General features: G+C 43.4%; 1 protein-coding gene across 2 annotated transcripts in view; it reads right to left on the bottom strand.

Annotated features, from left to right (window-relative positions):
• LOC137421039 (heterogeneous nuclear ribonucleoprotein Q) overlaps window positions 1-22,500 on the bottom strand; it is a 142,069-nt gene that overhangs the window by 20,629 nt on the left and 98,940 nt on the right. For both annotated transcript variants that reach the window (XM_078771985.1, XM_078771986.1), the window contains exons 6-11: window positions 6,339-6,443; window positions 3,363-3,410; window positions 3,064-3,240; window positions 2,837-2,972; window positions 533-738; window positions 238-387 (exon numbers count right to left, since the gene is read on the bottom strand). In XM_078771985.1, coding sequence (XP_078628111.1) covers window positions 238-387; window positions 533-738; window positions 2,837-2,972; window positions 3,064-3,240; window positions 3,363-3,410; window positions 6,339-6,443 — 822 coding nt within the window. The remainder of the gene's footprint in view (window positions 1-237; window positions 388-532; window positions 739-2,836; window positions 2,973-3,063; window positions 3,241-3,362; window positions 3,411-6,338; window positions 6,444-22,500) is intronic.

Here is a 22,500-nt window from a genome sequence, read left to right as displayed (position 1 = left end):
GGTTTTTGGCGGGCTGGAACGGATTAATAACATTTCAATGCATTTTAATGGGGAAATTTAATTTGAGAAACGAGCAAATTGAGTTACGAGCTCGGTCACAGAACGAATTAAACTCGTAAGTCAAGGTTTCACTGTACCAATCTTAAATATCCTTCTGATAATTGCCCGTATTAAACTACTTTGAAGGTAAAGTAACAGGTATGGTGAATACAATGAGCCAATAAAAACAACACTGACCTTCAGGGCCGCAGTTCTGAGGTCAAAATGAATAAAAGCAAAGTCTTTAACCTTCTTTACCCTCTCCAACTTTCCAAACTGACTGAACAAAGATTCAAGCTGTTGTTCTGTGACTGTGTTGGCAAGTTTCCGCACAAACAAGACCTTCACCTGAAAGGCATTGCAGCAACGTTTTGACGGAAATTTCAGTTCACGCGCACGCACAATAAAATGCTCAATCAGATCCGAACATCACAACGAAAATCCCAACACAAATGCATCGTTTTTATACAATCCGTTAAAACGATCCACACACCCGTGCCATGATCTCGGGATCAGGACTGTCCACGGGTTCGGCCCATTCGACTGTGACCACGTGACCAAAGACTCGCGTCTTGCCTCCAAGGAGCTTCCGTCGAGCCTGAGCGGCGTACTTATGTTCTTCAAACTCGAGGAAGCAGAACCCACGGTTCTTCCGGGGATCGTCCACTTGCTGATACAAGATCACTTCTGTCAAACCATCTGTCAAAGAAATTAAAACAACAAATTGAAAGCAGTTTGACAACTTCCTGTGTTGTTTTCACATGTTCTGAAATTGTATATTTTCAAAGTCAAAGTACTTGATGCCCTGAGATTATTTTTAAATAAAATTTCCTCCTTTTTAACCAATTTATTTGAGTTGAGAAATTAAATACTATCCATCAAGAAGATCGGTCAATATTTCTTAGAGGCCTTTGCCAGTAACATTACACATTCTGACCAAGATATTTAGTATGAAACCCCTTTCACTGTCGTGGGACCAAGATCAAGACAAAGAGGATGTGTCTGTAACACACCATGCTGTCTGTGGTCCACACAAGCGGATATGGAGAGGTAGCTGATCTTGCTCTCTCGGCCCTTTGACAGTGGCCTCAGCTTCTCCAGTAACCCACTCCAATTTGGCAGTACACCACAATCTCATGTCACCCCAATCCCGATCCACAATCTTTTTTTTACCCCCATGAACCCAATCTAGCCCAACCCTCTTACTTGCATGATAAAGTTTCCTTCCCTCCTCACTCTCTCTCTCTCTTTCTGTTAGTTCATTCCTTTGCTTTGTCACACCTACCGACTTCCCCACCTGTCAGTCGATGCCCATTTTGCCCTCATTCTCCTTGCACTTCCAAGAGCCCAGATGTTCGATGCAATCAGAATAAACTATGATAACAAGCGTTACGCCTGGGTCCCCCGTCGGGGAAGTGATGTGAGTTGACAAAGTGGAAGACGCAGAAAACATGCTATGATATGATATTTCACTCACAAGGTTCAGACATACATGATGGCGGCCATATTGGATTTTGACGTGGCGAACCAATTTTCAATAGCGTTCTTCCTTATGCCTAGATACACCCACACACCTGATTAGAAGTTGGTACTTCGCTTATTTTTCAGGATATTTTGCTCACAAGGTTCAGACATACATGGCGGCGGCCATCTTGGATTTTGACGTGGCGACCCAATTTTCAATAGCGTTCTTCCTTATGCGTACCCACACACCAGATTAGAAGTTCGTTTATTTTTCAAGATATTTCACTCACAAGGTTCAGACATATATATATATGGTGGTGGCCATCTTGGATTTTGACGTAGCGACCCAATTTTCAATAGCGTTCTTCCTTATGCCTAGATACACCCACACACCAGATTAGAAGTTGGTACTTCGCTTATTTTTCAAGATATTCCGCTTACAAGGTTCAGACATACATGGCGGCGGCCATCTTGGATTTTGACGTGGCGACCCAATTTTCAATAGGGTTCTTCCTTATGCCTAAATACACCCACACACCAGATTAGAAGTTGGTACTTCGCTTATTTTTTGAAGATATTCCGCTCAAGTTTCAGACATTCATGGCGGCGGCCATCTTGGATTTTGACGTGGGTTGCACCCACACACCAAATTCGAATGTGGTCCTTCGCTTATGCACGCATGCGCTTATGCACGCACGCACACACGCACGCACGTACGCACACACGCACGGACGGAAGGACACACGGACGGAGGGGAAAACCATGGTCCCCCTTTCGCTCCGCGGTGCGACAAAAACAGATTCACCACACCTAAAAAGATGGCATCTTTCAACCCACACAACTAAATATAAAAGTTTTGAGAAAAACGAAGGACTGGAGAATGAACACCCCCTTCCACCTCGACAGCGAGCCGGCATAAACCGATTTTATTGCAAAAAAAGATGTGGAAATAAAAGTCATCAATTAATTCCTGACATTTTCCAAATTTCCTGAACCCTGGTGTTGGGCTAGCGGCTAGGGTGCCAGCTTAGGATCCTAGGATCCTGGGTTCGAATCCCGGTCGATCGCTGAATTAACGCCAGGGGGGTTGACTCAGCCTGTCATCCTTCCGAGGTCGGCTAATTGAGGACCAGTTCACTGGTAATTCCCTGTTTGTCGTTAAAGGCGGCAAAAAGGGTTGGCGTCAGGAAGGGCATCCGGCCATAAAACATTGCTTCAAAAAGGGGACCGAAAAACAACAACAACCACGGTTCCCGAAAAAGGCCAACCCCCGCTTGCGGGGAAAAATGGCCTCTAAAGGTGGTTTTTATTTTCCGAATTTCCTATCTCTCACCGATAATCTTGCTGAACTCTTCCTGAACTTCTTTTCTGCTCTTTTTCTTCGGGATGGAGCCAATGAACAAGCGATTGTTGGCCACAGAAAGACAAATACCGAGGTGCCGCCCTGACCTTATTTCATGGTTATCCAGCTGGGGGAAGCAATGGGAAAGAATAAGCGATCATTAACAAACAAAGGAAAGAAAAGCTCTCTCAATAAATCACGAGCACATCCTAACTCACCTGCCTGACGCATTTCTGCGCAGCTGAACGCTTGCAGTATGTAAGGAAGGCGTAGCCACGATTCAGGCCAGTGAGAGGATCCATCATTAGACGAAGATCAAATATGTCCCCAGTCTTCTCAAATAAAGGGACGAGTTCATCTTCATACATGTCTCGTGGAATCTTGCCGACAAACACCTGCATAAGAAACAATGCAAAATTAGCGTGGCAAGAAAATATAAATAAATAAAAGGGGCTGGTGAGGGAGGCCCGAAAATTATGTTCACCAGTTTCAATCCGCTAACCAACAATTTACTCACCGCATGTCCTGGTGGGATCATGTAATCCCCAAAAGATCGTGCAATTATCTAGGGTAAAAAATGAAAATTAATAAAAGTGGAGACGAAAGGATCAAAGGATTATGAACAAAATTCAGACACCAGAGTAGAGAGGTTGTTAAGAAACACATAGAACTGAACCTAGAGTGAAAGAAAGGGTTGAGAAAAGAGGGAAATGGAAAGGAGCAGGAGCTAGGACAAAGGGAGAGGAAAATGTGGGTGTGAAAGTGATCGGACAAAAAGAACATGAAGATTATCCTGATGACGATAAAAACATTCCAGCCCCCGGAACTAGACAACAATCAAATGCGTTATTGAAAATGTGATCAAACCAGGCATCTGTGCATTGCTTGTATACAGCAATGTGCTTTCTCTTTAAAACTCCACGGCCAATCATAGTTTAAGCAAATGCAGAAAACAATAAATCATGGATAAGATTCAAGAAACCTCAACATACCCCAGAAGAACCAATATGTAATTGCTTGCTTTCACTGTGAGCTGCAGCTCCACCCTCTCTATATTGGTACATGGATTACCGCTCCACCCTCTCGATATTGGCACATGGACTACCGCTCCATCCTCTCTATATTGGTACATGGATTACCGCTCCACCCTCTCCATATTGGTACATGGATTACCGCTCCACCCTCTCCATATTGGAACATGGGTTACCACTCCACCCTCTCTGCATTGATACGTGGATTACCGCTCCATCCTCTCTGAATTGATACGTGGATTACCACTCCATCCTCGCTGTATTGATACGTGGATTACCGCTCCATCCTCTCTGAATTGATACGTGGATTACCACTCCATCCTCGCTGTATTGATACGTGGATTACCACTCCACCCTCTCTGTATTGGTATGTGGATTACCGCTCCACCCTCTGTATTGCTACGTGGATTATCGCTCAACCCTTACTGTATCGATACGTGGATTACCACTCCACTCTCTGTGCATTGATACGTGTATTACCACTCCACCCTTTCTGTATTGATACGTGGATTCCCACTCCACCCTCTCTGTATTGATACGTGGATTACCACTCAACCCTCTCTGTATTGATACGTGGATTACCGCTCCACCCTTTCTGTATTGATACGTGGATTACCGCTCCACCCTTTCTGTATTGATACGTGGATTATCGCTCCACCCTCTCTGTATTGATACGTGGATTACCGCTCCACCCTCTCTGTATTGATACGTGGATTATCGCTCAACCCTCACTGCATTGATACGTGGATTACCACTCCACTCTCTCTGTATTGATACGTGGATTACCACTCCACCCTCTCTGTACTGATATGGAGATTACCGCTCCACCCTCACTGTAGTGATACGTGGATTACAGCTCCACCCTCGCTGCATTGATACACGGACGACTGCTTTACCCTCGCTGTATTTATACAAGGATTATTGGTCGACTCTAGCTGTATCGATACATATTGTTACGGTCAAGAGGGAGGAAGGTACGAATCCCCACTCCTGACAACAATTTGTTACAGTCGTGATACGATCAGGCCAGGAGGGTTCCAAATTCAAGGTGCACAGATCACACGTCAACAAAGACGGCGATCGAACCCTCACTTTCCCACACCTTCTGGATGCCGAGCGGTTTTGCACGGTGTGGAAAGCGGCCTTATCCCAACAAGATTTATGGACCCGATTCGAGCCAAATTCGGTCTCGGATGGTGCTAGGCCAATTGGTGAAAGGACGTAACGAACAGGTTGGAAAGGAAAAAAATGTAAAGCCTTTTATTTGTAAGGCACAGAGAAAGAGACAAAGATACAGCTTACCAAATATTACCGACTAATAAACCCCGACTGGTGCCTTCACTCTCTGACACACACACACACACACAGACACACTCACTCACAGGGACAAAAGGGGCACTGGTTAAAGGCCGTACCGATGTACGTACTGGGGTTCCTCGCTGGTGACCACGTGGTCTGGTGTGCGCAGTTCGGTCCTCACGTGCAGCCTGGATGAGGTAGATCCTGCACAGGTCGGACGAGTAGAAATTGCGAATGCTTGCAGGTCAGCCAGACGCCACAAACAATCGGCGCAGACGCTTGGTGTTGATGAAGAAGACAAAGGCCAAAACACGTGTCGTGTCGTGGAAGAACCGAAAAGGCAAGCGAGGTCTCGTCGTGGACATGGCGAAAGGAGGCAAAAGCGGCTGGAACAGAGCAGGAGGTCATGGTGTGGCGAAATCCCAGGCAAAAGAGAGAGAGAAACAGAGGAGGAGGTCGTGGCGTGCGCAGCGAAAATCCAAAGCCAAGAGAATCCAGGTGTGTCCTCCGTGACGTCCAAAAAGCAAGAGAGTGATACTCCCCTGCGCGAGGGCTAATATTAGAACTGCCCACACCCCTCAAAATGTTCCACAGCCTCCCATTGGCTGAAGTTTGCCGCATCGTGGCGAAGTGTTCCCGGCTCGCCATTGGTTACATGCTGGCCTTCGATCTCTCCTCCCCCAATGAAGGTTTCATTCCTCCTTCCCTCTTTCGTTCAGGGGAGGTTTCACTGTCCATTGGTCACGTGGGCCTGTGGTGTTGGCCACGCCTTCCTGCATATCTTACCAACGAAGGTTTGAACATCCTGCCTACCCCAACGCATATTTGGTCTTTTTTTTACTAAACAATGGGAAAGGGCTAATCTTTACATTCAATAGAAAATAACTAACTACTGCAGGCGACATGTTGTCGTGCAATTCAACTACAGGGAGTTTGCCTTTATGGCACAACTGCAACAATATTATAGATCTAACATCACCGTATTGCTGTAACTAGGTAGGAATGGCAAATCTGATGGGTTTCGTCTTACTTTGCAATGTGCACGCCGGTGATTATCACAACACTCTTACAGCACTCCAAAATCTACACGTGGTACAGTGCCCGACATTGACCTAGAATTAGGTGAAAGCAAAGGTTGGTGCAGGCTTTGTATTATTGTGTACCTCAGAGGGTTGTGCGCCAGGGTACACAGAAGATGGCGGTGGGCCGCCATATTTCCTTTGTCCGGTTGTGACATCCAGCGTGTAACCTGTTCTGTCCAGTAGAACCTAGGAAAGAACAAATCCACAGTATTGCTGGTATGCGAGAGATACCAAATACCATTGCTCCACTTTTACAAGGGAAAACAAGCGTTACGCCTCGGTCCCCCGTCGGGGAAGTGATGTGAGTTGACAAAGTGGAAGACGCAGAAAACATGCTATGATATGATATTTCGCTCACAAGGTTCAGACATACATGGAGGTGGCCATCTTGGATTTTGACGTGGCGACCCAATTTTCAATAGCGTTCTTCCTTATGCCCAGATACACCCACACACCAGATTAGAAGTTGGTACTTCGCTTATTTTTCAAGATATTCCGCTCACAAGGTTCAGACATACATGGCGGCGGCCATCTTGGATTTTGACGTGGCGACCCAATTTTCAATATCGTTCTTCCGTATGCGTAGATACACCCACACACCAGATTAGAAGTTAGTAGCTCGTTTATTTTTCAAGATATTCCGCTCACAAGGTTCAGACATACATGGCGGCGGCCATCTTGGATTTTGACGTGGCGATCCAATTTTCAATAGGGTTCATCCTTATGCCTACGTACACCCACACACCAGATTAGAAGTTGACACTTCGCTTATTTTTCAAGATATTCCACTCACAAGGTATCAGACATACATGGTGGTGGCCATCTTGGATTTTGACGTGGGTTGCATCCACACACCAAATTCGAATGCGCTCCTTCGCTTACGCACGCACGCCTGCACGGACACACGGACGGAGGGGAAAACCACAGTCCCCCTTTCGCTCCGCGGTGCAACGGGGGACAACAAAAGAAAATGCAATACAAGGAGGGTCACTTCAAAGATTCTATGTAGAGTATTGGTTGGCCGAACTGCCCCGTTTTTAAATAGAATCATGCTGAATATACCAACCTTGCATTAGGTCACAGTAACCTACAGATGCAGCTGCCAGTTACAACTGAGAAATGACCGAAAAACTCATGTTCTGTTGGAAAGGACCCGATGGCCGATTTATCAGCTTAGAAAGGAGGCTTTTGAGGAACCATTAAACGTCAGTTTGGAATTTGGTGAACACCATCGCAGCTGTTCGGGAATTTATTTTTACGACGTTTCATTTGAAGGCCAATCAACCACTGCGACTGACTATGAATATGTTCAGAATATTGATGACATTCCGCAATTGAAACAAAGCATCACCTATACCGGAACCGCACAGGAAACAGGTATTTCCCATGCAAGCGTGTTCCGCGTGCAGACTGAAAAATTGGGGAAGAGCGAGATTTGCGCAAAATGGGTTCCAAACATGCAAACTGACAATCAGCCTTGACCACAGGTAGTGGTGTTGCTATCTACACTACATGGCCAAAAGTATGCGGACACCCCTTCATATTAGTGGATTCGGCTGTTTCAGCCACAACCATTGCTGACAGGTATATATAATCAAGCACACAGCCATGCAATCTCCATAGACAAACATTGGCAGCAGAATGGGCCATACTGAAGAGCTCAAGGACTTTCAACGTGGCCCCGTCATAGGATGCCACCTTTCTAACAAGTCAATTCGTCAAATTTCTGCCCTGCTAGAGCTGCCCCGGCCAACTAAGTGCTGTTATTGTGAAGTGGAAATGTGTGGATGCAACAACAGCTCAGCTGTGAAGTGGTAGGCCACACAAGCTCACAGAACGGGACCGCCGAGTACTGAAGTGCATTGCACGTAAAAATCGTCTGTCCTCGGTTGCAACACTCACTACCGAGTTCCAAACTGCCTCTGGAAGCAACGTCAGCATAGCAACTGTTCGTCGGGAGCTTCATGAAATGGGTTTCCATGGCCAAACAGCCGCACACAAGCCTAAGATCACCATACGTAATGCCAAGCGTCGGCTGGAGTGATTTAAAGCTTGCCGCCATTGGACTCTGGAGCAGTGGAAACGCGTTCTCTGGATTGATGAATCACGCTTCACCATCTGGCAGTCCGACGGATGGATCTGGTTTTGGCGGATGCCAGGAGAACGCTACCTGCCCGAATGCATAGTGCCAACTGTAAAGTTTGGTGGAGAAGGAGAAATGGTCTGGGGTTGTTTTTCATGGTTCAGGCTCAGCCCCTTAGTTCCAGTGAAGGGAAATCTTACCGCTACAGCATACAATGACATTGTAGACAATTGTGTGCTTCCAACTTTGTGGCAACAGTTTGGGGAAAGCCCTTTCCTGTTTCAGCATGACAATGCCCACCCCCCGTGCACAAAGCGAAGTCCATACAGAAATGGTTTGTCAAGATCGGTGTGGAAGAACTTGACTGGCCTGCACAGAGCCCTGACCTCAATCCCATTGAACACCTTTGGGATGAATTGGAACGCTGACTGCGAGCCAGGCCTAATCGCCCAACATCAGTGCCCAACATCAGTGCCCGACATCAGTGCCCGACATCACTAATGCTCTTGTCGCTGAATGGAAGCAAATACCCACAGCAATGTTTCAACATCTAGTATTCTAGTGGAAAGCCTTCCCAGGAGAGTGGAGGCTGTTATAGCAGTGTAGAAAAAGAAAATTAATTTGCGTACATAATTTGTGTAAATCAAGTGGATTTCCCTGAGCTTTGACCTTACCATTGCAAACACGTAAACTTAATGAATACATATATTAATCAGTGTTAAAGTCCCTTGTTTGCCTGATATTGTATAAATAGTATATTTATATATGATACGACTTTTCATACACCTATATAACACATATGTATTAAAAAGATTTAATACATAGAACTTATAAGAATGATGTATAACCCTCACTGATTCGAACTTTCTCCGACCCTGTTTCTCTCTTAGAGATTGAGAAAGAACCGATGTCCTCAGTCACACGAGTCTATTAGAAGCAGAAGGCTCTTGTTTATTTTGTAAGATGTTAGAAATCTTTGTTTTCTCGATGACTTGACATTTTATGGCTGGGAGAGTTGGACATGAAGAAGGAAAAGAGCTGACCCCAGGAGTTGGAGACTCACGAAATGCTTGCTATCTTTTTGAACCTTACCTGACCCCCCTCTTTGATCTCTGACCATAAAAAGCCATGCTGCTGACGATCGTGGAGCTCTTGGTTCAGTTGTAATGTATTAAATGTAGTGTGTTGACCTGTGTTGAATGCAGCGTTGTGATTTCGTTTTATTACCTTCGCAAAAGCGGAAGGTTATGTTTTGATCGCTGTGTATTTATTTGTATGTCTGTGTGTGTGTGTGTATGTTATTCGCATAACTCAAAAAGTATTCAACCGAATTGCATGAAATTTGGTGGGATGATTGGTTATTATACGGGACACATTTGATTAGATTTTGGGAGCAATCGGGTCAAAGGTCAAGGTCAAGGTCACGAAAAGGTCAAAATCGTATTTTTGTTGTTCTGTTCCCTACACTCCCATGCCAAGTACAGAACAGTAGCTGCGGCGAAGGTATGCGCTCTACCGAGTGCCCGTTCTAGTTAGTGTATGTGTAACTCGAATGGAAGTGTTTTTCTGTAAATATCTTTGGTACCAGTGAATCAAGAACTCGCATGTCATTAAATCAGTATATTGTCTTCTGAAACGAGTTTGGACATTTCATTCTCTTGAGTCTTGTCAAATCATTGAAGAATAATTTAAATTAATTAAAAATCCACCACAGCAGCAAAGGGGGGGGGGGGGGGGGGGACCAACTCCATATTAATGCCCATGGTTTTGGAATGAGATGTTTGACGAGCACATACGGGTGTGATGTTCAGGTGTCCACATACTTTTGGCCATGTAGTGTATATTTAGAGCACCCTCCCCCAAAGCTTTTGTCTAACGTACCAACTGGCCCTTTCTCCCCCACACCATTAAGTATACCTGCTTGTATAAAGCTTCTCATAAAACATTTATTTATCCTGCTGAAGATACCTAAAGGCAGAAACATTGCTAGCAAAGGCCAGTGCTGAAATAAACTTTTACACATTAAAGTGACCATTGCACACTGTCCCTTTCACGTAGGAGTTCATGGCAATGCCCTGTGGAAGGTTTCCCACCTGAACCAACACACCAGCATTTTGCACCATATTGACATTATCTTAAGTCCCCCAAAGTGATATGGATCATCACCTTTCCAAGAACCCAAACTCCCTGCCAGATAAAGATGCTCTGACTTCAAAATATGGAATAGCAGTCAAAGCCTTTCATGGAGTCAATCAAATCAACTCCATGCTGGATATAGCTCCAATGTCAAACTTCCCTGGTTGGTGGTGAAGGCTAGTGTTGATCTGCATAGGCAAACAGGTTGAACAATGGATGAAATCAACAGGGCAGTGATCAAGGTATGCTAAATGCCATAGGAAGCGAGGCAAAGCTGACATTTCAGGTGTCAAGCCTTCGCCAGAGAGAAAGGGGGCTCCAACAGGACGTTACACAAGAGGTTTTCTACGAGACCTCTTACGAGGTTTCAAACAATTTCAAATAAAAACACAAACAAGTACACATACATTCAAAGCACACCGCCCCCATGCCAAATAATGAAATATCCTACAGCGCGGCAATGCGGCAAAGCACACCGCCCTCATAGAGGCTGCATTGGGAGGGAGAGGTGTTCGCTAATTGATTGATTAATTGTTTAATTAAAATCAATAAAAGATTATCACAAATATTTTCTTAATCAATTGGCTAATAGCATAACTAAACCAGTAGTGCTTCATCCGAAGACCTATCTTTTAGAAATGTAATTAAATAAGTCATTAATAAAAAAATAAATAATTAATTGATTAATCAATAAATAATTAAGCGATTAAATGATTAATCAATAAATCAAAAATATCCTTGATAGCCACATCACTTGGTCACTGTCATGTCCAAATATTAGCTTCCCAGCTCAAAAGGTGCCTGAGATATTGGCCAAATGAGAAAGAAAATAAATAAATGATTAATAATGAAAATAAATAAATAACAAGTACAAATACATTCAAAGTACACCGCCCCCATGCCAAATAATTAAATATCCTACAGCGCGGCATTGCAGGGGCGCCTATGGCGCCCGGCAATACCGCAGTGCACCGAATAGAGGCTGCATTGGGAGGGAGAGGTGTACGCTAATTGATTGATTAATTGTAGAATTAAAATCAATAAAAGATTATCACAAATTATTTTCTTAATCAATTGGCTAATAGCATAAATAAACCACTCGTGCTTCATCCGAAGATGTATCTTTTAGAAATTAAATGAAAGAAGTCATTAAAAAAAAATTAAATAATTAATTGATTCACCAATAAATAATTAATCGATTAAATGATTAATCAATAAATCAAAAATATCCTTGATAGCCACATCACTTGGTCACTGTCATGTCCAAATATTAGCTTCCCAGCTCAAAAGGTGCCTGAGATATTGGCCAAATGAGAAAGAAAATAAATAAATGATTAATAATGAAAATAAATAAATAATAATCATTAAAAAATTGCATTATCAATCAATTCGGTCACAGAACACATAAACCACCACCATTTCATCAGAATCTGTAACTGGGGGGAAAATTTTTTTTTTGTCATTAATCAAATAATTAAATAATTAATCGATTAATTGATTAATTAATAATTGATTAATCAATAAATCAAAAATATCCTTGATAGCCACATCACTTGGTCACTCATGTCCAAATATTAGCTTCTGAGCTCAAAAGGTGCCTGAGATATTGGCCAAATGAGAAAAAAAACCACCGTTTAGAGGCCATTTTTCCCCGCAAAGCGGGAGTTGGCCTTTTCGGGGATCGTGGTTGTTGTTGTTTTTTGGTCCCCTTTTTGAAGCAATGTTTTACAGCCGGATGCCCTTCCTGCCGCCAACCCTGTTTGTCGCCTTTTTACGATAAACAGGGAATTACCAGTGAACTGGTACTCAATTAGCCGACCTCGGAAGGATGACAGGCTGGGCCAAATGAGAAAGAAGATAAAGAAATGATTAATAATGAAAATAAAGAAATAATAATCATAAAAAAATTAAATTATTAATCAATTCGGTCAGAGAACAAATAAACCACCACCATTTCATCAGAATCTGTAACTTTAAACAAAAAAATTTTTAGTCATTAATTGAATAATTAAATAATTTATCTATTAATTTATTTGATTGATTAATAAATCAAAAATAGCCTTTGCAGCCAAATCACCTGGTCATTGGCATGTCCAAATATCAGCTTCCGAGCTCAAAGGATGGCTGAGATATCGTCCGGACAAACAAACAAGAAAGAAAGAAAACAAGAAAACAACCAGTGAAAACTGAGTACTCTCTTTCAGCATGCGTCACTGCCGAGCTCCCTTCGGTGCCCAGCAATGACGATTTGCAATGCCTGGAGATGGCATAGGAAAGGAGCGGTGTACAATAATAATGAAAAAATTAAATTATTAATCAATTCGGTCACAGAGCACATACACCACCACCATTTCATCAGAATCTGTAACTGTTTTTTTTTTTTTTTTTAGTAATTAATCGAATAATTAAATAATTAATCGATTAATTGATAAATTGATTGATCAAGAAATCAAAAATATCCTTGATAGCCACATCATTTGGTCACTCATGTCCAAATATTAGCTTCCGAGCTCAAAAGGTGCCTGTGATATTGGCCAAATGAGAAAGAAAAAAAATAAATGATTAATAATGAAAATAAATAAATAATAATCAGAAAAAAAATAAATTATTAATCAATTCGGTCAGAGAACAAATAAACCACCACCATTTCATCAGAATCTGTAACTTAAAAAAAAAAAATTTTTAGTCATTCATCGAATAATTAAATAATTTATCGATTAATTGATTGATTGATTAATAAATCAAAAATAGCCTTTGCAGCCAAATCACCTGGTCATTGGCATGTCCAAATATCAGCTTCCGAGCTCAAAGGATGGCTGAGATATCGTCCGGACAAACAAACAAGAAAGAAAGAAAACAAGAAAACAACCAGAGTGAAAACTGAGTACTCTCTTTCAGCATGCGTCACTGCCGAGCTCCCTTCGGTGCCCAGCAATGACGATTTGCAATGCCTGGAGATGGCATAGGAAAGGAGCGGTGTACAACAAGAAAACAACCAGAGTGAAAACTGAGTACTCTCTTTCAGCATGCGTCACTGCCGAGCTCCCTTCGGTGCCCAGCAATGACGATTTGCAATGCCTGGAGATGGCATAGGAAAGGAGCGGTGTACAATAATAATGAAAAAATTAAATTATTAATCAATTCGGTCACAGAGCACATACACCACCACCATTTCATCAGAATCTGTAACAGGATTTTTTTTTTTTTTTTTTAGTAATTAATCGAATAATTAAATAATTAATCGATTAATTGATAAATTGATTGATCAATAAATCAAAAATATCCTTGATAGCCACATCACTTGGTCACTCATGTCCAAATATTAGCTTCCGAGCTCAAAAGGTGCCTGAGATATTGGCCAAATGAGAAAAAAGATAAATAAATGATTAATAATGAAAATAAATAAATAATAATCATAAAAAAATTAAATTATTAATCAATTCGGTCAGAGAACACATAAACCACAACCATTTCATCAGAATCTAACTTTAAAAAAAAAAATTTTTTTGTCATTAATCAAATAATTAAATAATTAATCGATTAATTGATTAATTAATTAATTAATAAATCAAAAATAGCCTTTGCAGCCAAATCACCTGGTCATTGGCATGTCCAAATATCAGCTTCCTAACTCAAAAGGTGCCTGAGTTAATGGTCAGAAGAAAAATGAAATTTAATTAATTTAAAAAGTACTTAATTAATCGCTAATAATTAAATAACTCATCAATTAATTGATTAATCAAAAAACAAAAAATACCATTTTTGACAAAGGACTTGCTCACTATTGTGCCGAAATTTCAGCTTCCTTGCTCAAAGGATGGCTGAGATATCGCCCGGACAAACAAACAACCAAGAAAACAAACAACCAGGATGAAAACTGAGTACTCTCTTTCAGCGTGCGTCACTGCCGAGCCCCCTTTGGTGCCCAGCAATGACGATTTGCAATGCCTGGAGATGGCATAGGAAAGGAGCGGTGGACAACAAAACCAGAGTGAAAACTGAGTACTCCCTTTCAGCGTGCGTCACTGCCGAGCCCCCTTCGGTGCCCAGCAATGACGATTTGCAATGCCTGGAGATGGCATAGGAAAGGTGCGGTGTACAACAAGTACACATACATTCAAAGTACACCGCCCCCATGCCAAATAATTAAATATCCTACAGCGCGGCATTGCCGGGGCACCTCAGGCGCCCGGCAATACCGCAGTGCAGCTCATAGAGGCTGCATTGGGAGTGAGAGGTGTACACTAATTGATTGATTAATTGTATAATTAAAATCAATAAAAGATTATCACAAAATATTTTCTTAATCAATTGGCTAATACCATAACAAAACCACTTGTGCTTCATCCGAAGATGTATCTTATAGAAATGTAATCAAATAACTCATTAATAAAAAATTAAATAATTAATTGATTAATCAATAAGTAATTAATCGATTAATCAATAAATAATGAATCGATTAAATGATTAATCAATAAATCAAAAATATCCTTGATAGCCACATCACTTGGTCACTCATGTCCAAATATTAGCTTCCCAGCTCAAAAGGTGCCTGAGATATTGGCCAAATGAGAAAGAAAATAAATAAATGATTAATAACGAAAATAAATAAATAATAATCATTAAAAAATTAAATTATCAATCAATTCGGTCACAGAACACATAAACCACCACCATTTCATCAGAATGTGTAACTGGGAACAAAATTTTTTTTTAGTAATTCATCGAATAATTAAATAATTAATCGATACATTGATTAATTGATAAATCAATAAATCAAAAATATCCTTGATAGCCACATCACTTGGTCACTCATGTCCAAATATTAGCTTCTGAGCTCAAAAGGTGCCCGAGATATTGGCCAAATGAGAAAGAAGATAAATAAATGATTAATAATGAAAATTAATAAATAATAATCATAAAAAAATTAAATTATTAATCAATTCGGTCAGAGAACACATAAACCACCACCATTTCATCAGAATCTGTAACTAAAAACAAAACAAAACAAAAAAAATTGTCATTAATCAAATAATTAAATAATTAATCAATTAATTGATTGATTAATTAATAAATCAAAAATAGCCTTTGCAGCCAAATCACCTGGTCATTGGCATGTCCAAATATCAGCTTCCTAACTCAAAAGGTGCCTGAGTTAATGGTCAGAAGAGAAATGAAATTTAATTAATTAAATAAGTACTTAATTAATCGCTAATAATTAAATAACTCATCAATTAATTGATTAATCAAAAAACAAAAAATACCGTTTTTGACAAAGGACGTGCTCACTATTGTGCCGAAATTTCAGCTTCCTAGCTCAAAGGATGGCTGAGATATCGCCCGGACAAACAAACAAACAACCAAGAAAACAAACAACCAGAGTGAAAACTGAGTACTCTCTTTCAGCGTGCGTCACTGCCGAGCCCCCTTCGGTGCCCAGCAATGACGATTTGCAATGCCTGGAGATGGCATAGGAAAGGAGCGGTGTACAACAAGTACACATACATTCAAAGTACACCACCCCCATGCCAAATTAGTTAAATATCCTGCAGCGCGGCATTGCCGGGGCACATCCGGCGCCCGGCAATACCGCAGTGCACCTCATAGAGGCTGCATTGGGAGGGAGAGGTGTACACTAATTGATTGATTAATTCGAGAATTAAAATCAATAAAAGATTATCACAAAATATTTTCTTAATCAATTGGCTAAAAGCATCACTAAACCACAAGTGCTTCATCCGAAGATGTATCTTTTAGAAATTTAATTAAATAAGTCATTAATAAAAATTAAATAATTAATTGATTAATCAATAAATAATTAATCGATTAAATGATTAATCAATAAATCAAAAATATCCTTGATAGCCACATCACTTGGTCACTCATGTCCAAATATTAGCTTCCCAGCTCAAAAGGTGCCTGAGATATTGGTCAAATGAGAAAGAAAATAAATAAATGATTAATAATGAAAATAAATAAATAATAGTCATTAAAAAATTAAATTATTAATCAATTCGGTCACAGAACACATAAACCACCATCATTTCATCAGAATCTGCAACTGGGGGGGGAAAATTTTTTTTTTTAGTACTTCATTGAATAATTAAATAATTAATTGATGAATCAATAAGTCAAAAATATCCTTGATAGCCACATCACTTGGTCACTCATGTCCAAATATTAGCTTCCGAGCTCAGCTGTCTTTCCCTCGCGGTCCCACTGTACTGTCTTTTCCTCGCGGTCCCTCTGTGCTGTCTTTCCCTCGCGGTCCCACTGTGCTGTCTTTCCCTCGCGGTCCCACTGTACTGTCTTTCCCTCGCGGTCCCTCTGTGCTGTCTTTCCCTCATGGTGCCCCTGTGCTGTCTTTCCCTCGCGGTCCCTCTGTGCTGTCTTTCCCTCGTGGTCCCTCTGTGCTGTCTTTCCCTCACGGTCCCACTGTGCTGTCTTTCCCTCGCGGTCCCACTGTACTGTCTTTCCCTCGCGGTCCCTCTGTGCTGTCTTTCCCTCGTGGTCCCTCTGTGCTGTCTTTCCCTCGCGGTCCCCCTGTGCTGTCTTTCCCTCGCGGTCCCCCTGTGCTGTCTTTCCCTCGTGGTCCCTCTGTGCTGTCTTTCCCTCGTGGTCCCTCTGCGCTGTCTTTCCCTCGCGGTCCCTCTGCGCTGTCTTTCCCTCGTGGTCCCTCTGTGCTGTCTTTCCCTCGTGGTCCCTCTGTGCTGTCTTTCCCTCGTGGTCCCTCTGTGCTGTCTTTCCCTCGTGGTCCCTCTGTGCTGTCTTTCCCTCGTGGTCCCCCTGTGCTGTCTTTCCCTCGCGGTCCCCCTGTGCTGTCTTTCCCTCGTGGTCCCTCTGTGCTGTCTTTCCCTCGCGGTCCCCCTGTGCTGTCTTTCCCTCGCGGTCCCTCTGTGCTGTCTTTCCCTCGCGGTCCCTCTGCGCTGTCTTTCCCTCGCGGTCCATCTGTGCTGTCTTTCCCTCGCGGTCCCCCTGTGCTGTCTTTCCCTCGTGGTCCCCCTGTGCTGTCTTTCCCTCGCGGTCCCTCTGTGCTCTCTTTCCCTCGCGGTCCCACTGTGCTGTCTTTCCCTCATGGTCCCTCTGTGCTGTCTTTCCCTCGCGGTCCCCCTGTACTGTCTTTCCCTCGCGGTCCCTCTGTGCTGTCTTTCCCTCGCGGTCCCCCTGTACTGTCTTTCCCTCGCGGTCCCTCTGTGCTGTCTTTCCCTCGCGGTCCCTCTGTGCTGTCTTTCCCTCGCGGTCCCCCTGTGCTGTCTTTCCCTCGTGGTCCCCCTGTGCTGTCTTTCCCTCGTGGTCCCTCTGTGCTGTCTTTCCCTCGTGGACCCCCTGTGCTGTCTTTCCCTCATGGGCCCCCTGTGCTGTCGTTCCCTCGCGGTCCCCCTGTGCTGTCTTTCCCTCGCGGCCCCCCTCTCCTGTCTTTCCCTCGCGGTTGTCAGCTCTTTCACGAGCCTCGATTCAGTATATAAAAAAGCAAAAGAAAAAAAAAAGGTGCCTGAGATATTGGCCAAATGAGAAAGAAAATAAATAAATGCTTAATAATGAAAATAAATAAATAGAAATCATAAAAAACTTAAATTATTAATCAATTTGGTCAGAGAACACATAAACTACCACTATTTCATCAGAATCTGTAATTTTTTTTAAAAAACATTTTTTGGCATTAATCAAATAATTAAATAATGAATCGATTAATTGATTAATTAATAAATCAAAAATAGCCTTTGCAGCCAAATCACCTGGTCATTGGCACGTCCAAATAACAGCTTCCTAACTCAAAAGGTGACTGAGTTAATGGTCAGAAGAGAAAGGAAATTTGATTAATTAAATAAGTACTTAATTAATCGCTAATAATTAAATAACTCCTCAATTTATTGATTATTCAAAAAACAAAAGATAACGTTTTTGCGAAAGGACTTGCTCACTACTGTGCCGAAATTTCAGCTTCCTAGCTCAAAGGATGGCTGAGATATCGTCCGGACAAACAAACAAGAAAACAAGAAAACAAACAAGTAAGAAAATAAGAAAACAAACAAACAAACAACCAGAGTGAAAACTGAGTACTCTCTTTCAGCGTGCGTCACTGCCGAGCCCCCTTCGGTGCCCAGCAATGACGATTTGCAATGCCTGGAGAAGGCATAGGAAAGGAGCGGTGTACAACAAACAAACAAACAAACAAACAACCAGAGTGAAAACTGAGTACTCTCTTTCAGCGTGCGTCACTGCCGAGCCCCCTTCGGTGCCCAGCAATGACAATTTGCAATGCCTGGAGATGGCAAAGGAAAGGAGCGGTGTACAACAAGTACAGATACATTCAAAGTACACTGCCCCCATGCCAAATAATTAAATATCCTACAGCGCGGCATTGCCGGGGCGCCTCTGGCGCCCGGCAATACCGCAGTGCAGCTCATCGAGGCTGCATTGGGAGCGAGAGGTGCACACTAATTGATTGATTAATTGTATAATTAAAACCAACTAGAACTGCCACTTTAAAACTGCTGGCAGTGATGACCGGTTTACTCGCACCCACTTTGGATGCAACCCCACTGTTGATACAACCCCACTTTTGATACAACCCCACTTGTGATACAACCCCACTTTCATTGGACATGCTTTGACACAACCCCCTTGGATACAACCCCGACACACACACACACACACACACACACACACACACACACACACACACACACACACCCCCTACCCCCTCCCACATACACACCCACACCCCTCCCCCCACATGCACACCCCTCCAAACACACACACACACACACACACACCCACACAGCCCTCCCCCCCCCCCCCCCACACACACACATCCCTCCCCCCACACACACACACACATCCCCCCTACACACACACACACACACACACACACACACACACACACACACACACACACACACACACACACACACACACACACACACACACACACACACACACCAAGCCCCACCCCCACACACACACACACATCCCCCCTACACACACACACACACACATCCCCCCTACACACACACACACACACACATCCCTCCACCCCCACAAACACACACATCCCCCCTACACACACACACACCCCACCCCCAACACACACACACACATATCCACACACACACACACCCCACCCCCAACATACACACACATCCACACACACACAAACACACGCACACCCCTCCCCCCACACGCACACACATATCCAGACAAGCGCGCATCCCCCTCCCCCCAACCCCAAGACACATCCCACACACACATCCCCTGACACACACCCCCATTCCCCCCCCCCCACACACACACACATCCCCCCACACACACACATTCCCCCTACCCCCCACCCACTTACACACACACACAAACACATGCACACGTCATCCCACCCCCACCCCCAACACACACACACACACACACACACACACACACACACACACACACACACACACACACACATCCCCCCACCGCTAACACACACACATGCACACATCCCCCCCACCCCCAACACACACACACACACATATCCCCCACCCCTAACACACACACAAATCCCCCACCCCTAACACACACACAAGCACACATCCCCCCACCCCCCCCCAACCCTAACACACATGCACACACACAAGCACCCCCACACCCCTCCCCCCACATGAACACCCCTCCACACATGCGCCCCTCCACACACACACATATCCACCCGCCCCCTCACATCCACACGCGCACACACACACACACACACACACACACACACACACACACACACACACACACACACACACACACACACACACACATCTCCCCACCCCACTTCCAACACACACACACACACACACACACACACACACACACACACACACACACACACACACACACACACACACACACATCCCCCCACCCCTAACACACACACATGCACACATCCCCCCCACCCCCAACACACACACACATATCCCCCACCCCTAACACACAAACACAAACACACATCCCCCCACCCCTAACACACATGCACACACACAAACACCCCCACACCCCTCCCCCCACACGCACACCCCTCCAAACACACACACACCCCTCCAAACACACACACAGACACACACACACACACACATCCCTCCCCCCCTCCACACACACACACATCCCTCCCCCCCTCCACACACACACACACACACATCCCTCCACCCCCCCCACCCCACACACACACACACACACACACACACACACACACACACACACACACACACACACACACACACACACACACACACACACACACACACACACACACACACACACACACACATCCCTCCACCCCAACACACACACAAGCTTATTTTTCAAGATATGCAGGTTGCAAGGTCAGACATATATATGGTGGCGGCCATCTTGGATTTTGACATGGCGACCCAATTTTCGATAGCGTTCTTCCTTGTGCCGAGATACACCCACACACCAAATTAGAAGTTGCTACTTCGCTTATTTTTCAAGATATGCAGGTTGCAAGGTCAGACATATATATGGTGGTGGCCATCTTGGATTTTGACGTGGCGACCCAATTTTCGATAGCGTTCTTCCTTGTGCCTAGATACACCCACACACCAAATTAGAAGTTGCTACTTCGCTTATTTTTCAAGATATGCAGGTTGCAAGGTTCAGACATACATGGTGGTGGCCATCTTGGATTTTGCCGTGGCGACCCAATTTTCAATAGCTGGCGCATGCGCAGATGGGTTGCACTGCGATGCCACTGAAAAGCGACTGAAAAAACCGCGCATGCGCACATCGCGGACATGATTCATTTCGATTTCTATCTTTATTTAATTTCCGAAAAGACGTCTGCATTCGAAAATCGCGTGATGACGACACGACGTAAATGCATTTCGTCATATAACTTCAGATCGGCTGGATGGATTGTGACGAAATAAACGGCATCGTGTAGGGCATTTATTTGCGCAAATTTCAAGACCAATTACGACCATGACAGCCATTTCCTTCTCGCACAGCACCTTACGTAATATGTGGATGGATGTTTGCATATGCGCAAATGGGCCATTGTATTTTCGTGTATTACGTACGCGCCTTGATGGGCTTACTTTCAGTGAAATACGATCGAGTTAAAAATAGTCAGAATTTAAGCAAATCTGTTTCATTCATTTGTTAATATGCCTCATTTATTGACAAAGCTGCAATTATAATTTTTTTTGCGGTTCAAATGACCGCGGGAGATCGCGTTATCGTGAGCACGTACTGGAAAGACAAAATGGTGTGTTTCTTCTTCTTTCAACAATAACGACTTATAGCTTCGCGACCGTACATCCAATCATCTTGAAATTTTGCACACTTGTTACTCTTCATGACTTCTACTACAGTATGAAGTTTCACGTCGATCATAAAGCGATTCAAGAGATATCCATTTTAAAAAAAAAAATCGTTTAATTAACGATATCTGCCAAACCACGTGACCTATCGCAAATTCTAAAATGACATTTTAGTAGACTGACATGCTGAACAGACCTGTGAAGTTTCTCCTCGATTGGATCAAAAATGAGGGAGGAGCTACGTTTTAAAGGTTCATGCTTTAAACCGTCATAACTCTGCAACCATGTGTCGGATGACGTCGCCCTCGCTGACTTTTTTGTTCGTCATGGGCATGCGATTCTGCGTGCAAAGATTGGCCTCGATCTGTTCAGCCGTTGCAGAGAAAAAGGGGTTTTCGTGTTTTCACGAAAAACAAGATGGCGGCCGAAGCACGTGACCTGCGACGTCATAATTACCATTAAAATATTCTACAGACCGAGTCCCTCCTATGGTGAAAATTTTATCTCAATCGGCCCTATTATTGCAGAGAAAATGTTTTTTAAAGGAAATTAAAACTGAAAATGCCAATCGCATTGATGTCGGATGATGTCGTGGCCTGGGAAGACAAAATGGTGTGTTTCTTCTTCTTTCAACAATAAAGACTTTAGCTTCGCGACCGTACATCCAATCATCTTGAAATTTTGTATACTTGTTCCACCTGATGAGAGCTACATTGCATTA

This window comes from Myxine glutinosa, chromosome 2, assembly GCF_964187855.1.
Source record: "Myxine glutinosa chromosome 2, kmMyxGlut1.1, whole genome shotgun sequence".
Classification (NCBI taxonomy): Eukaryota; Metazoa; Chordata; class Myxini; order Myxiniformes; family Myxinidae; genus Myxine; species Myxine glutinosa.
Note: the sequence above shows the minus strand (reverse complement) of the source record. Positions and strands in the feature narration are given on the sequence as shown.